At 25.7% G+C, this 18,100-nt stretch overlaps 1 protein-coding gene across 6 annotated transcripts in view; it reads right to left on the bottom strand.

Annotated features, from left to right (window-relative positions):
* LOC122510450 (protein tincar) overlaps nucleotides 1-18,100 on the bottom strand; it is a 91,441-nt gene that overhangs the window by 48,788 nt on the left and 24,553 nt on the right. For all 6 annotated transcript variants that reach the window (XM_043625149.1, XM_043625132.1, XM_043625123.1 and 3 more), the window contains exons 2-5: nucleotides 7,127-7,219; nucleotides 3,958-4,234; nucleotides 1,677-1,901; nucleotides 774-905 (exon numbers count right to left, since the gene is read on the bottom strand). In XM_043625149.1, coding sequence (XP_043481084.1) covers nucleotides 774-905; nucleotides 1,677-1,901; nucleotides 3,958-4,228 — 628 coding nt within the window. In that variant the 5' untranslated portion in view covers nucleotides 4,229-4,234; nucleotides 7,127-7,219. The remainder of the gene's footprint in view (nucleotides 1-773; nucleotides 906-1,676; nucleotides 1,902-3,957; nucleotides 4,235-7,126; nucleotides 7,220-18,100) is intronic.

Raw genomic sequence — 18,100 nt, forward strand, 5'->3', positions numbered from 1 at the left:
AGAATGCTGAAGTGCCTCGAGCACGACACGAAATTGCTCTCACCCCTCTCTCTACCCCCTCCAAATGTGAATGCACTTGAAAAATATGGGGCAAGTACCGCTTGAAGCACAACTCGCATAAATGCAAGTATGTCGAAAACAGTTGCATTTTTTTTTTTTTTTTTTTTTTGAGGGGAGGCAGAGAGAGAGAGAGAGAAAAAGGTTTTAATATTTACACTCACAAAACAATAAGTTAGGAACCGTTTACAATTTTTGAAAAATAATAAAAACTCAAGAGTCGCACTTGTTTCTTTTTTTTTTCATGAGTGCAAAACTCATGAAATGTTTCACTGAGTTTCAAATTGCAATTATTGCAATCGACAGTGGTAATAAAAAAAGTTATTTTTTTTCAATTCAATAAAAAGCAAACTTTACAAACTATTTTTTTCACTAGAAGCAATTTTTAGGAAAAAAATAGTTTTTTAGGAAAAATTAGAAAAATTAATAACTAAAAATTCGGAAACTTATTTTATTCTAATTATACTTGAAATTTCTCTTTCTATTTTATTAAATAGAATTATTATATTTATTAGTATTATTATATTTGTATTTTTGTTAAATTATATTCATGCGAGAAATGAGCTTTTTGCTTTAAATGTTATTCCATAAAATGAGTTTTCCAGTGATAATAATAGAGATAATATCGAGAGAGAGAGATTCTGAAAGAGAATAATAATTTCAAGGACACGTTCATGAAGTTCAAGCTTATTTCAAGGTAAAAGGATGGAAATTACCTTTTGGCAGAAATCCAGCGTGGATTAGTCTTGCCTCCATGAGCAGCGAGGGTAGAAGAAAGCACATGGCCGTGCAAAGATGAACAAACGCCGCAGTTGGACCACCATGTCTCCATAAATTATTTGCCAGTCCTGAAAAAATTGAGATCAAGAGTTGAAAAATATTTTTTTCTCCACGAAAATAAGTATTTTCTTTCAGAAAAAATTAGTTTCTTTGAAAAAAGAAATTTTTTCTTTAAGAAAAAAATTATTTTGTTCAAGAAAGAAATTTTTTTTCGCAGAAAAAAATTATTTTGTTTAAAACAGAATTTTTTATTTTAATAAGGACTATTTAAAATTTATAACATATTAATAATAATAATATTACAAAATTATATAACATACGTTAGAAAATAAAAAAAGTTGTAATTTATTTATTAATTTTTATTTTAACATAACTATTACAATACTTTATTTATTCTTTTTTTTAAGTAGATTTTTTAGTCCGTTTAAATGCGAACAAATAAAGAAAGAGATATATTTCCAGTATTATTTTTAACTGTATTTAATATTCACGTGAATATATTAAGTAATTAAATAATTAAAAAAAGCCACTCGAGGCGAGATTCGAACGCTGGTACCCTTTCGCCTGAAGTAATGCTTTACGCCCCGCAGCTAATATCAATTTTTTAAGTCAGAATAAAATTATTACATTTTTAAACTATTTGCTTACTGTACTTATTTACTATTTGTTTTAACGATAGAAATTTTGATTTATAATAATATTTAAAATTTAATAATAAAAATAATAATGTAATAATAGTAATAATAATAATATTAATTAATAATTTGTTTTCCATATAATTTAAGTAAATGTAAAAAAACAATTTTCCTCTTTATTTTTGGAAGAAATTAGCATTATACCTGTATCAGGATTATTGGTGAGAACGGACGAGGGTGGATCACGTGAGCAGGCACTCAAATGTCGACCAAGTTTTATTCCATCGTTGGCGAGATTGCCCACTTTGAAGACTGCAGTTGCCAGCAGTACAAGAAGTAAAAACATTCCCGTTCCAACTAAAACCAGACAAGCGTGAATCTCCATTTTTGGCGGCGGTGCTTCTACAGGCCATGGTAGTGATAAATAAGCTGAAAGAAAGAAAGAGAAAAACAAATTATTTTTACATTTTTTCTCCAATGAAAAAACTATTTTTTGTAAAACGAAAAACCAAATTTTTATTGTAGGCAATATTCGCTCAAAAGTAAAATTATAAAATTTTGTATTGAATTTAATTTTTAGTTTTAATTCTAAATTTATTTTTTTTAGTAAATATTTATTCTACTATTATTATTTGTAATTAATTTTTTTTTAAATTATTTTTCTTATAGTTGAAGTTAAAATCAGAATCACAAACTCGAGGAGTCATTGATTCTAATATTCTTTTCGGATAATTTTGTTTACGAGAGGATTTTCATGCCCTCTGGGCGGAAATTTTCGGAACTATATAAGGCGCGAAATTCAAATCGAGTCAAATTAAAATATGAAAAATTAAAAACAAGATAAAAAAATTATTTCTGAGTAAACTTTGCTTACGGTCAGAAATTGTAAGCAAAGCTTCAGTGTTTAAATAAATAAGTAAATAAATATTTAAAGATGTAAATAAATAATTAAATAAGTAAATAAATAATTAAATAAAAATTAAATGAATTGTTTCAATAATAAAATTCGTCAGTTGGCATTATTCTGTTAACTTCGCGAAACATTTTCCGAATCCTAGTAACGCCCTTTTCCAATTCTAGTCTAATCTCACTTGAATAGTATTTTCCCCACTAAAGAAAAAAAAAATTGCTCAAGAAATTCTTTTCCATTGAAATTCGAGAAGTGTGTTTCATGAGAGGATGAAATTTAGCTTAATTCGCAACGAATTTAGGGATCGTCTCGAGGATCAAGAGGGTTCGTGCTTATCGTAGCACACATACCCTCGATAATCTCGGATCCAGTGTATATAACGACTAAGGGTTTATTTATTAACTTCGGAAAAGTGACGAAAGTCTCGTTGTTAATGATTATGTTTAGAATCTATGAAGGGGAAGAAGAGTATATTGTCACAAAAATGAGAAAGAAGAAAAAAGCTTCGGGCTAAGACTAACGACCTCTTAATTGAGTAAACTTTAATTAAGACTACGTGCTTGCTACACTTCCAAGAACTACTTTGAATTCGCATTACGATTTTCTTTTCCTTTTTATCACTTCTCTTTTTTATTTTTCTTTTCCTTGAAAATTCTTCCCTCCTTTTATTTTTCTCTCTCTATATTTTTTTTACTTTTTAATTTCCCTTCGCTTTCAAATTTTTCCCTCCTTAAATTTTTCTACTTTTCTATTTTTCTACTATTCTATTTTTAATTTCTTACATTTCTAATTATTTAATTTATTTTTCTCATTAAAATTTCTCCCCGTTTGTATTTTTTATTTTTCTGCCCCATTTCAAATTTTTCTCCCTTTGTATTTTTTTTCTAAATTCTTTTTTCGATATAAATTTTTTTCCCTTTTGTATATTTTTCTTTTTAATACTTTTATCTTTTTCTTTCTTTATGTTTTTCTTTCTTTGTATTTTTTTTTACATTTTCCCTTTATTACATTTTTTCCCCTCTTTCTTACAATTTTTTTCTTCTAGTTTTTACATTTTTTATCAGTTTCTTGCTATTCGTTTTTCTTTGTACAACTACTTTCTTTAATTGCTCGTCTTCAATCTTGCCCGCAAATATTTAAGATCCAAAGTATAGTTGAGTGGATGAATAATTTCAAAAAGTATAAAGTACCCATAAGTATATTTCGTTGATAAATATTATTTTTAGAAATAGAACCGAGAAAGATGTAATTAACTCTTTTGTAATTGTTCAAAGTTTTATTAAATTAAAACCGGTTTTCATTTGATTTTGATTTTGAATAATGTTTGCCTCAAGTTTTCCCATGTTGAGAATAAGGAATTACAAATTTCTCCACGTAGAAAAAAACATATTTCTTATTAATTAATTAATTTTATTAATAAATAAAGATTAGGTAAAAAATTTTTGCTAACAAAAAATTACTATGTATTTTCTTTTTCTTTAATTTTATTTATTACTTTATTGAGAAACAAATTTATATTTATTTTGATGATTTTTCAAAAATAAAATCGAATTTGATTTAAAAAAATAATGTTACCTGTGAAACGTTTCACGCATCTGGTGGCAATGTAAGCTTGAAGAGTAACAGCTATAATTCCATACCAAACAGACCAGAGGCTGTTTACATGGAACCTCGTGCAAGATTCTCTCTTTTGTGATTGTCTGGATTTTCTAGACCTGGTTGCAGTCGTGACCCCGCTTGCGTTGACACTGGTCACCACCGGAAGTGGTTTCAGTGGCTTTTTACACTTGGCTTGATTTACCTCGTTGTTATTCTCATAACCCATCAAACTTCCAGTCATCGACATTTTGCCCTGAAAACATGAAATTTATCCCTTGAATTTGAATTGATTAACAAAATTTTTTTTATTAAATTGAATGAACAGTAAACAAATAAATCGAATTTAAAGTTCATGTAAAACCCGTTTATGCTTAAATAAATAAATAAATATTTTGTACATTTTTTGTTATTTTACGATAATTTTTATTGTTTATAAATTATGAATAATTTTTTTTCTTTATTTATTTAATTTAATTGTAAATTATTTATAGTTTTATAGATTTTACTTAAAGATTAGTAGTTTTTTTTTAACTAATAAAACTGTTTTGGAAAAATCCTATCCGAGGTGGGATTCGAAACCAACGTCGCTTCTTGGACGTTTAAAGAGTTTTACCACCTAACTATCGCGACAAATAAAAAATTTCTTTTTATTTACAAATTTTTCCCTTAGGCGTAAATTAAATCAACTTTTTGAAATTAATATTAAAATTAGCTCCTAAATTAATTTCTGTATCAACTTTCAAAATTAACGTGAATTAGAATTAATTAAATTAAAAAAATTTGTAAATAATTGAAATTTAGTTATAAATTATTCTTTACAGCAAAAAATAACTTTCCTCCGAAGAAAATTTTTTCCCTCTAAAAAATATTTCACTGTGATTAAATTTTCCTTAAAAAAAAATTACCAGGAAAATTTCTGTTCAAAATTATCTTCACTTACAAAAATTGGGATAAAAACAATATTTTTCCAAATAAAAATAAATTTCCCTTCAACTCTATCGTAAATTCTCGTAAAAATAAAAATTTCTCCCAACTTTCCTTTATTATTATTTTTCCTGCTAGAGTTTGCAAAAAAAAAAAAAAAGAATAACCCCCTCTCAATATAGAGAATGTCAAGAATGCTAAAAAATATCGGTCCCATCTCAATTTTTCCATGCTGGCTTTAGTCTCTATTCTCTTGTTTGAAAAATTTCGTGACCCATGAACTTAAACCATGAAATGTGCCAAATTTACGATCACAGAACTCCCTTTAGTTTCTTGAGCCGTAAGGATAAAGGATAGATTATCTTTTTCTTTAAGGTTCTTCCTTTCTCTTTCTCTCTCTCGTTCACTCTCCTTTTGACACTATCTTTCTTTTTCTACTTCACTCTTTCTTTCCTTTTCTCTTTCACTCTTTTCTCTATCTTCAATCCATCGCTTGTTATGTTCTTTCCCTCTTTCTTTCACGCACTTCCGGAACTTTCTTATTCCAAGATGTTTATCTCACGTAAAAGAGATAAAGTTTTTTGTGGCTCTTGCAATTTGAAAATTGTCGACGATTTTGGTGTTTTTTTCATTTTTTGTTTAAATTATTAAAGGAAGAAATACCGTAAAGACAAAACATTATTTTTTTTATTTTTTATTTATTTTTTACTTTACTATTTTTTTTAAATATATTTTTTAATTTTGTACTTTTAGTTATTGTTTATTTTTTTCTTTACATATTTTTTTTATTTTTTATTCTTGAAATTTTGAAACTGTACAAATGTTTACTGATTTAAATTAGCGACTGAAATTTTTCTTTTGAATTAGTAAATTTTATTAATAAATTAGTAGGGAAATTATTATATATATTAGTAAAATTTATTAATTCAAAAGTAACAATTTTTACTATTTCAAAATTAGAGAGTACTTTTTATTTATTTTTTTACATTTTATTTATTTTTTAAATTTTATTCACTGTTTAATTTTTAGTTTAAATTTTTTAAATATTCACAGTTTTCCTAACGGATATAAAATTGAAACAAAAAACGTATCAAAACGTTGCTTTACAACAATTTTGATACGTTTTTTGTCTCAATTTGATATCTTTAAAAAAACTGGGCTTATTGAAATTTTTTTCGCTCTTAATTAGTTAATTTTGAACTGTCATTATTTTAGTAAATTTTATCATTTTTGTTGACAGTAACAAAAGAAAGTTGAAAACAGACAAAACTGTCTGAACTGTTTTTTTGGAATTAGTGATAAAAGTCGATTTCCGTCAGACAAAATGTTTTAATCAGTAGTTAAATACAGTTACAGTCAGACATTTTTTTTGCATTTTAGTAACAGTAGCGTACATATTGTTTTCACTTCAACAAAATTTTTTAGTCAAATAGTTTAATAATTAGTAGTAAAAGTAACTTTCTGTCAGACATATTTTCGGGCATTTTAGTATAAGTAGTAAAAATTAATTTATACCTGAAAAAATAATAAATTCTGATAAATTTTGTAAGTAGCAAAAACAAAGGGTCAGATAGACATAATTTTTTAAACTGTTTTTTAGTAGGAGTAGAAAAATTCGATTTTTGACGGACAAAAATTTTTACAGTAATTTTGTCCAAGTAGTAAAAGAAACGTTCAGTCAGACGCAATTATTAATCAATTTCGTCCAAGTAGTTTAAGTCTATTTCTGCAAGACAAAAAATTACGAATTCTACAAATTTTAAGTAGATAGAGTCAATTTCGGTCAGACAAATTTTTTAATTATTATATATTTTATTACGAGTAGTAGAAGAATATTTTAGTCAGACATGTCTTTTTATTAAATTCTCCACTGAAAATTAGTTTAACTCCGAAAGATTAAAATTTTCATCAAAATTGATGTATCAGCAGTAAAAGTAATTTACAACCAGACAAAGTGTTTAAAAATTCTACAAATTTACTCTATTAGTGGAAAAAGTCAATTTTTAGAAAGTACTTTAAAAGTAAAATTATTCTACAAATGGAAAAATAAAATTTAAAAGTGAAATTCTCCTTTTATTTAATTATTTTTTCAAAAAATAACAAAATTGAATATTTGAATTGAGTCACTTGACTGTCGCGTTGATAATTCGATTAATTGTGTAAAAGACAGCAATTTGCGCTTATCATGTGGTATTAAACAGTTGCACAACTGTTAACTTACCCGAGTGTTGGCGACGTGGGGTGTCTAAAGTTTCGAGTAGGCCTCTTCCGGGTAATTAGTTCGAAGCTCTAGCATCTTTGAGGATGAGTGCACCTGTAACAAGACACCAGAAAGTGAAGGGTTAGATTCGTCTCAAATTCAAAGCTCACGCTTACTGAGCAATTATGCATTCAAGTTAGGATTTTCATTCGCAAAAGATGGAAATTTTTTTTCCCAAGGTACTTAAATTTCCAAAGTCTAAATATAATACTCTCTGTAATCAGAAATTAACAATATTAGTGACAAATTTTTGGGAAAAAAAGGAAAAAAAAAGTTTAAAACAAAGTACAAATGGTGGTCCAACCCTGACTATGGTCCCCTAAAAAATATTGTTTTATTCCTTACCGTTTTTTTTTTATTTTTCACTTCTTTTTTGGATTTATAATATATTTTTTAAAAATAATAAAAGAGAGTGAAATATTCGTATTTGAAGCTTAACGTATTATATGGGAGAGGCCTTGACGATTTTACTCGGGGAATTTTCACAGCGGCAACAGATTTATTCGGTAAAGCGCGACTTTTACGCGTGCTTGCACTGTCTGCCTGGAAGCTTAAGGTTATCGTGGAAAAGCTCAGGTGGTGCCGCAAAAGCCGCATGTAACGCGAAACGTTAATCAGGCTAATGGCGCGGCGTTATCTCTCTCTCTCTCTCTCTCTCTTTCTCTCCTCCTATTTACGAGCAAAGGCCAACGTTCGCGGATATAGAGAGATGGTCAAAGAATTCTCTCTGAAAAATATACACTTTCACGTACTACAAGGACAACCTGAATGAACAAGTGCGACTTTAGTTAATTATCCTACACAAGAACGCGCGAGAAGGGGAACAATTAATTCCGCAACAACATTTTTTTTATTTTATTTTTTTTATATATTTAAAAATTAGTTTACTTAATAGACAGAAGTAAAATACTATTTTCTTCAATAGTACAAGTTTTCTCGAATGGATTTTCCAAATCGATTTTATCCAAATAAAAATTTTTTTTTTTGTATTTTTTTTTCTTTTTCAATTTCGTGTTTTTAATTCCTTTTGATTATTTGAAATAAAGAAAATTTGTTTCGATACAAAAAAAATGTTTTCTTTAAGTTTAAAATACGTTTTTTAAATTAATATTTCAATTCTGATAATTAAATTTATATTTTGATTCACATATATCTTCGTGAAAGTATTTCAATGTATTTGAAATTTTATATAAATTTTGTAATTTTATATAAATAAATTTATAAATGTAAAAAGTTAGAGTTTAGAGAAAGAGTTAAATTTAGAAAAAGTAAAAGTTAGTGTAAATTAAAGTGATTGTGAGATAATATTCAGATGACGAATCTCTATATTTATGTATTTAAGGAGAGACTTATTTAATTGTGAGGCAAAAAGATGGAATTTTTAAATACAAGTTTATTAAATTTTACAAATTTTAAGAGAGACAGAGAGAGAAAGAAAATGTCGTTGAACAAGCAAAATTTCACTTACAAATTGAAAGCATTTTGCAAGTATAATCCGCTCGTGTCCTGTGCCTATTTTCCAAGAGGACGAAATATAATGACTCGTATCCTCAAAAAAAAAAAAACCCCTTTTTTATACGGGAGAATTTTATTTAAAAATAAAACTCTTTTCTCTGTTTGAAGAAAAATATTTTCTCCTTATATTATCATTTCAAAATAATTATTCAGTATTCAATTTCCGAAAATTATTTTTTTAATAATTCTCTTTTCAAATACATTTTAGTTCATTTATTATTTTTAATTAATTTATTTTATTTCTTTATTAGTTAATTTTTTAAACTATTTTGTTTGTTTAATTATTTATTTGTTTATCTTTTTGTTTTTGTATTTATTTACTTATTCATTTATTTAGTTGTTTATTTGCTAGTTTATATATTTGTAATTTTTTTTGTTTTATCATTTGTTTATTTTTTCTTAATTTATTTATCTGTTTATTTATTTATATTTATGATTATTTACTTATTTCTGCATTTATCCACTTATTTACTTTTTTCGGTTTATTTATTTAGTTATTTTTTTATTTATTTATTTTTATTTTGTTTATTCAATTATTTGTTTGTATTATTTATTTATCTATTTATTTATTTTTTATAAATTTATTTATGTGTTTATTTAGTTATTTATTATTTTTTTTTGCTTATTTTATTGTTTGTTTATTTAATTATTTGTTTTGTATATTTGTTAATTTATTTACTTGTTTATTTATTCGTTTGTGAATTTATTTCTTTTTTTATTAATTTGTTTATTTACACAGAACTTTACTTATTTATTTGTTTACTTAAAATTCATATTGTTTGAATATAAAGCAGTCGACGTCGAGATTTAAAAATTTCCCACGGAAGTTGAAAATGTAATTCAACAGCAAATAGTCTTATTATTTCAAATGTCATGAATGCAGAATCGTTTTTTTACATCAGTAATCTTAAAGATCGGTCCACAATGGTCCATTATTCGCAACATAATAGTGAAAACCATTCAAGGCATTGAAATTCAGCCTATGAGCATTTATCCCTTTTAAATTGAAGGAAACGAATTTAAAGAAGGAAGGACAAATTAGGTAACGTTCGCAAGAAAGGAAGTAGTGTACAGAAAAAGGACCTCCATCATTATTGAGAATCGATTTTTTCCCGACAACCCCAAAAAAACAATTTTTTTAATTTTACAATAAAATCCCTGTTTCTAGAATGCAATAATATAGTTACAAAAAAGCAATAATTTATTACTAATAAATATATATTATTTAGTAATAATAATCAATAAAATAAATAGAGGGGGCGTCACAGCCTCTAATAAATAAATAAAACATAAAAAATATCCACTAAAAATAGTAAAAATATAAATAAAAAACATTGAGCAAATGCGTTTGATTAAAATTAATTTTTTTTTATCTAATTTAGTTAAAATTAATTAATTTTTTAATTTAATTTAAATTAAATTTTTTCTTTTCATATTTTTTTAATGTTCACTTAAAAAATTTTTCAAGTTTTATAGACAAATTTAAATAGAGATTGAAACAAAATGGGAGCAATTATGAAAAGTGCTCCATATTACAGTCAGAGAGTTAAAGTTTATGATCGTAGGTAGACGTAAAGAGAAAGAGAGATGAGGGAAAGGGTGCCTTAGTGTGATAGTTCTAGGACCCTCGTATACCCCCCATATATAGACCCTTAGAGACCCTTCAAAATTCGCGAGGTTAATAGTGTCGCCGCCCCTTTTCCGGATATAACAATGCGCATCACTTGGCACGTGACAGATGCCCGTTAATTAGACAAGTGAGTGATCACACACAGCCGAGAACGAAGTTCGATGACACAATGGAATCGATTGCTGGAAAATTACAATCATTGGGAACTGTCAATCATAAATTCAAATTTTGCCGACTAGTTTTTTTTTTTTTTTTTTTGAAAGTGTAACTAACTGTAAAAAAGAGAGAGATAATTTTTTCCCTCAAACAGTAATAAAAGACGATTTCTTTCAGACAAGATTTTTAATTTTAGTAATTTTGTAAGTAGTAAAGTAAGTAATTTTTTAAGTAGTAAAGTTCCGTATTAGACAGACAATATTTTTTTAATTTAGTGACCAGAAGACAAAAATGGACAAAATGTTATTTTGTGGCACTCAGAGGAAGACGACTTCTGTCAGACCAAATTTCTTGGTCCATTTTAAATCAGTAGTAAAATTCTTTTTAGTCAGACAATACTTTCTGGTAATTTAGTGATAGTATCAATAGTCAGTTTGTGCCAGGGAATATAATAAATTTTAGTAACTTTCATAACTTTTGTTGGCAGTGACAAAAGAAACTTGAGAACAGAGAAAACTGTTTGAACAGTTTTTTAGCATTAGTGATAGAAGTTTATTACCGTCAGAAAAATTTTTTTAAATACTTAGTTAAATACAGTTATACAGTCAGAGATTTTTTTTTCATTTTAGTGACAGTAGTAAATGTCGTATTTAGTCGGACAAAATATTTAAGTCAAGCATTTTTATAATTTGTAGTGCAAGTAAATTTCTGACAGATTTTCCGGTATTTTAGTATCAGTTGTAAAAATATGTTTGTACCAGAAAAAATAATAAATTTTGATAAATTTTTGTAGTGTTGTCTAAGTAGTAAAAGCAACGTTCAGTCAGACACAATTATTAATTAATTTTGTCCAAGTAGTTTAAGTCGATCTCTGCAAGACAAGAAATTAATAATTCTGATAATTTTAATTTTTAAGTAGATAAAGTCAATTAAACAATAAAGTCAAGCCAGACAAAATGTTTAATTATTATGTATTTTATTACGAGTAGTAAAATCATATTTTAGTCAGACATAACTTTTTATTAAATTCTCCACTAAAAGTTAGTTTAACTCCAAAAGATTTAAACTTTCAGCAATGTCTGATATATGTAATGAAAGTAATTTACAACCAGACAAAGTGTTTAAAAATTCTAAAAATTTACGATATTAGTGGAAAAAGGCAATTTTAATAAGACGGGGTTATTAATACTTGGACTTTAAGTATTAGTCGTAAAATAGAGTTTTTAGTAGGAAAAAGTAAACTTTATTATCAGTAGTAAAGGTCAATTAATGTCAGACAACGAATTAAATTCTTTTTCATTTCTCAAACAGTGGTAAAAGAGAGTTAATGTCAGACCAAAGATTTTCAATTCTTGTGAATTTATTAATAACCAAGGAAAGTACAATCTGAACTTTTAATTAGACAAATTCTTTCGAATTGCTGTTATTTTATTGACAGGAATAGAAGTCGATTTCTGTTAAAAAGAAAAAATTTCATTCGTTTGATTACTTCATTATTTAATTAAAGCAAAATCCGTGAAAATTTATTTATTTATATTCAGTTTTTTCAATTTTGTTTTTGTTCATAATTTAATGGAATCAAAGTTGAATCCATAAATTTTAATTCAGAAAAAGTAGATACAAAATAAAACTTTTCTCAAAAATACTTTTTGCTTACATTATATTTAGCTCTGGGAAAAAAGATTATTTTCCCCAACAAGCTATCAATTTTTGAAAATTGTTAAACTTGCATTTCGTGTTTCTCAATTTTTTATTTTTTTTCCTCTCCATATATGAAATTAGCCAAAACCCGCACTTCTTAAATCAGTTCACGCTCCGCAAAACTAGAGTCACGACCCGCATAAGGAGGGAAAAAATAGTTGAAAAAGCATAAAAGCCGCAAGCTCAGCGAATTTTATATACGATGCACAGGAAACAGCCTCGATTTCCCGAGAGCTTTCGCTTTTGAACTTTCTCTTATTCTCTCACATTCATATATATATTTATATGCATATATATATATATATATATATATATATATATATATATATATATATATATATATATATTCACTTTAATATACATGTATATAGTGCGCTTTTCAGGGAAAATTCGTTTCGACCGTGAATAAATGAACAAGAGCATGTTATTAACGCCGCTTGCGAATTAATTGTCTCACTGCTCTTATATAAATTATAACTATACATTCATGTACATAAATCAGTGCGAGAATAATTTTCCACATTAATCGCTTTAACAGGCGAATCGAATGAAAGTTACATTTGTGGTTTTGTAATTTTATCGTTAATTTGAAAAATAAATTATTATTTATATTATAACTGCTACTACTATGACTGTTATTATTTTTATTATTATTATTATTATTGTTATTATTATTATTATTATTATTATTATTATTATTATTATTATTATTGTTATTATAATTTTTATTATTATTTTTGAAATAAACATAATAATTTCGATTCAACGTATAATAAGTTTGATGAAATAAAAATTAAGTTTAATTCAATTATAAAAAATATTTAATTCAAACATATTTCAATACTTAAATGTAATTAAAATTAATTAATTACTGACTTAATATGACATTTTTTCATTACTCATGTATGGTCCCAATGGACTTTGGGATTTTATGCGTAATAAATAAATTCCATTAACGTCATTTAATCATTTAAAAGTAAATTTATTTCGAAATTTCAAAAACTTAATTATAATTTCATTAAATTATGGAGCTATCATTTTCATTATTTTTTGTATTAAATTATAAAATTACTACCTTTGAAAGAAGCCTTTTTTGTTATTTTATAGAATTCCTCAGAGTCGTGTATATATGGGGTCAATAAACCGTCTTTCTGTCAAGTAACAAGTTTGGTAACAAGCGAATTGAGCAAAAAAAAAAGGAGAAGAAAAATAAAAAAATATATATAAAACGAAAGAATCGAATCCATACAACTATGAAGTTTAATGAAGGATCGAAAAGGAGTTTTGAAGATTCCGCCAACCTACGGAAAAGTTCAGGACTTGAAGCCAAACTAAAAGAGAGAGAGAGAGAGAGAAAGAGAGACTCGAAGATTTCCTGGATCGGAACTAGCCAACTTCCTTTATTCGAATCCTCCAAGTTACAATTTTAAGTTTTTTTTCCCCCGGTTTTCTTTTTCTTTCAAGTTTATTCGTTTAGCAGGAACATAAACGTCATTTCAAGTTTGAAAAATAAAAATTTGTTTCAAAATTTTTGAAAGTTTCGAATTTTTCTCCCCTTTTATTTTTTTTCTCTCTCGAAAAAGAGAAAAAAAGAAAGCAAGAAGAAGAAGAAAGTAAAATTTGATTACTTTTCGTTTTTCAAACAATTTTTATTCTATTTCTATCATTTTCATTTTCAGTTTCTATTTCTTTCTCTTTTTTTTTAAAGAAAGCATTTTTTCCCTTTTTTTACAGCATATTTTTTTAATCTCATTCTTATATTTCTGATTCTTCCTTTAATTTTTCTTTCCATTTTTTACCGACCTTCTACTACAAAGTCTCATTTACCCCAAACCATGGATTATTTCATTTAGGACTCCGCGCGTTTAATACAATTTCAGGAAAGTCGACGTCTGCAAAGAATGGCTCCAGAACGTTCTACCTTATGAGTTTTAAAGAGATATTTCATTTCCGATTTTGCATTCCCTTGACCTTTTATAACCTTTAGCAGCGAAAATTTTCACCTTCACAATATATAATTAAAAAAAGAACTAAAAAAAAATTCGTTTTTTTTATCTTCAAAACGGTTTTCTAATGAAAAAAAAGACCTTTATTCAAATTTACCTATGTAAATTAATGCAAATTGAATTCGAAATTTTTATGGGGAAATAATTTTTTTTACACCTACTGCTATTCTTTGTGCCGGTGTATTTTTTTTTTTTTTTTAAAGGGACATTTTTATTAGCCATTCACTAATAATAGTGCTGCTTAAGGAAATTATCAGGCGCATCATTATAATATAGAAAGAACAGGCCGTTCTTTCCTGTTAATGATATTTACGTAACCCTCGCAAATATTTCAGAATAATTAATGTCGGATCCTCGTTTCCAAAAGCTATGTTGTTCGTCGTTATCTTTTAGAGCGCCGTAAAGAACTCGTGAATTTTTAATTAACAAACGAAGGAGGAGGCAAATTTCTGTATTTTAAAATTGAGGAACGGATTTTGTACGGGTCGCGCTTTTTAAACTTTCTCACAGAAAATAAAATCATTGTTATTAATTATTGCCAAAGGGAATTTTTTCAAATATTCTAAATAATCAGAGATATTTTTTATTTCTGTAAAAGTTAATTACACTAAATTAAATATTTAATATTTAATATTCAATATTTAATTTAATATTATAATTATTTTTTCATTTTCTCTTCAACTCTATTTTATCCGATTAACAATTTCCAACATTTCTCCTAATTTTATTTATTACTTTGTATGATAAAAATGTAAAACGTCAATTACTCCTAAAGGACACAGTAGTAAAATATTTCGCAAAAAAAATTTTTTTGTTCTCTCACTTTTTGTTTTAATCGTTTTAACCAGTTATCGCCATTTTCTCGCAATCCCTCAGGCATTATTATTGTATTGCATATTCATAATTTACCCAGGGGGTCTTTTATCGTTGGAAAAATGAGAATTTTTTCTTTCCAACTCTTCCGAACTTTTTTTTATCCCCCCCCCCTCTCTCTCTCTTTCACTCTTTTGCATGATGGACGATATCATTCGTCTTTCTTTATAAGCTTCAACAGGCACTGGGAATATAAAATAAAATGTCCAAAGAACGATAAAAAAAAGTACAACATAAAGATTTTTATTTTATCGAAAGGAAAAAAGAAGACGAGCGGAGAAAAAATGCAGGAAACGCAATAAGAGAGAAAATCGAAATTTATTAAAGGTGCGTGTGGGGGCGAAAAGTAAAAAAAGGAAAATTTTACCAAAAACGTAACTTTTTGTTCTCTTATTAATTTTTCGTGATAAAAAAAATTAAACTTTTTAGTTCTCTTTGTAATTATTTGTGACGAACAAAAAAAGTAACTTTTTGTTCTCTTTGTAATTGTGACAAAAAAATTAGTAACTTTTTCTTCTCTTTTTAATTTTTTCCACCAAACAAAATTTTCGAAATAAAAATAATTTCTACATTTAATGAATTATTTGAAAATCGAAAAACGATTTAAATATTTTTTTTAATGAATAAATAATAAAATGAGTGAAAATAATTTTTTGTAAAAAATAATTTCAATAGAATCTGAATTATTTAGAAATGTGGAACAAAATGTATAAATTCTTCTAGGACGGAAATGAATTTAATAAATGAATTTAATTAAAATTTTAAATTAATTAACTATTTTTAATAAAACGAAAGCATTTAATTTTCACTATTGGTTGCACTATTTCGGGAAACGAGCAGATGACACGAGCGAAAATCCTCAATGTAGCTTGGCTGTCACGATCACATGTATATCACGAGAATCAATTTACTTGTCATTCTGTGTGTTGCATTATTGCTATTTACATTGCGTATATATATATATGCCGATCTCAATTTATTTCTACCTTGAGCGTCTATGTATATATATAATGACTGTTCGCTTCATGAATTTAATTTTATCCCAGGTGACAATTATTTTGTTGTTTGTAAAAATGACACCCAACCAAGTTTTATTTGTATTTACTTTTGTTTTTTTACTCGAAACAAGAGAAAATTCAGTCCACAGAATTTTTTTTACTCGAAACAGAGAAAATTTAGTTCACATCATATTACAAACCAGAGACTATTTTATATTTTTTCTATTTACCAAAAAAAAAAAAACTATTGTATTTTTTTATTTCTTTTACGAAAAGACAAAACTACATATATTAAATATTTATTTTTTGAAAAAGAAAACTACTTTTTATTCAGAGTTGACGCAAAAATTTAATTTTGTTTCTCTCCGATTTCAAGACAAAATTTTCACTTTTTCCCTGATACTAAAAAATATTCTGATTCACTCTAAAAATTATTAGATACTAAAAAAAATGTTCTAATAATTTTATTTTTAATTATATAAAGGTAGTTTTTGTGTATTCATTTGTTTTTTTTCTTTAAAAAAAATTTGTTTTGACAAATCGAAAATATGCAGGAATTTTTTCATGATTCATAATAAAATAATATTAGAAATTAGAAAATTTAAAAAATTAAAAAAAAATTATGATTAGGAACAAACATAAAATTTACCCATTTTGTTTATTATATGCTTTTTTATAACAAATTTCGTTTGACTGATCTAAATTATCCAAATTTTTCTCTTGTTTATTTATAAAAAATAGAAAATTTGTTAAAAAATTATGATTAAGAAATAGTAAATAAATACCATTTTTATGCATAATTTTTATTTCTCAATAACAATATTGTTTACAAGTTCATTTTTTTCTTTTGGGAAGAAAAACATTAGATATTCCCGTTTCTTAATATTTTTCTAGAAAATTTTCAATTTTCATAAGGTAATAATTTACATTATTTCAATTTTTATAATTACAATTGTTTTAATAAAATTCAAAGTTTTTTTTTAAAATAAACAAAAAAACAAAATTCTATTTGTCAATTACAAATTTTCATTGAAAATGAAAATTTTTGAATTTTTAGAAAATAAAGAAAAAAATTTTACTCAAAAAAAATGTTCCATTACATTTTTACGAATTTCTTTAATTGTAAAATTATTCAAAAACATAAATAATTTCTTTTTTAAATAAATATTTAATTATTATTTTTCCACAGGAATTAAGACATTCAAAAATTCAAACCTTTTTGAAATTAAACAACTTATAAAAGTATTTTGCTATAAAACACGAAGAAATTGATTGCTCCGAGTCGAAGACTCGGAGTGATCGATTTCTTTATGTTTTAAAATAATTTATAATAATTAAAAATTTATGAAACTAATTGAATTGTTGTGAAGAAATTTATAAAAAAAAATTGTAAATAATTGAATTCCTGTGGAATTTTTATTATTTTTGACAATAATTAAATTTTTGTGTACGATTTTATTAAATTTTTTTTTAAATAATTGAATTTTTCTCGGAAAATTTAATAAAAATAGTAGACATTGAAAATAATTGAAATTAGGACAAGAATTTTATTGTCATTTTTGAAAATAATTGAACTTTAGGGGAAAATTTTGTTATTGGGATTTTGACAAGAATTTTTTTTTTTAATTTTAAACATAATTGAATTTTATGAGAATAATTTTATTACTTTTGAAAATAATTGAATTTCTGCAATAAATCATTTGCAATTTCTGCAAAATTGAATTATTTTAGTGTTTTCAGCAAAAATTTGAATTAAAAATTTTTAAATTCTATTATTTCTAAAATTGTTAATTTTATTTAAAAAATGAAGTAAAAAGTTAGGCTTTTCTAGTTGTAAATTAATTCTTTAGTTGTAAAATTATGCAATAACATCAAAATCATTATTATTTTTCCACAGGAATTAATCGCTGACTTTTCCCTGAATCCCCCGACCTGTGGCTGCCCTGTTAATTATTTAATTTACTTTAATTATTTATTTACAAAAAAGAAAATTTATTTTAGAAAAATTATTTACACTTTTTTACAAAAATAAACAAAGGAAGTAAAAAACAAGACT

Source organism: Leptopilina heterotoma, unplaced genomic scaffold (assembly GCF_015476425.1).
Source record: "Leptopilina heterotoma isolate Lh14 unplaced genomic scaffold, ASM1547642v1 Lhet_120, whole genome shotgun sequence".
In the NCBI taxonomy this organism is placed as follows: Eukaryota; Metazoa; Arthropoda; class Insecta; order Hymenoptera; family Figitidae; genus Leptopilina; species Leptopilina heterotoma.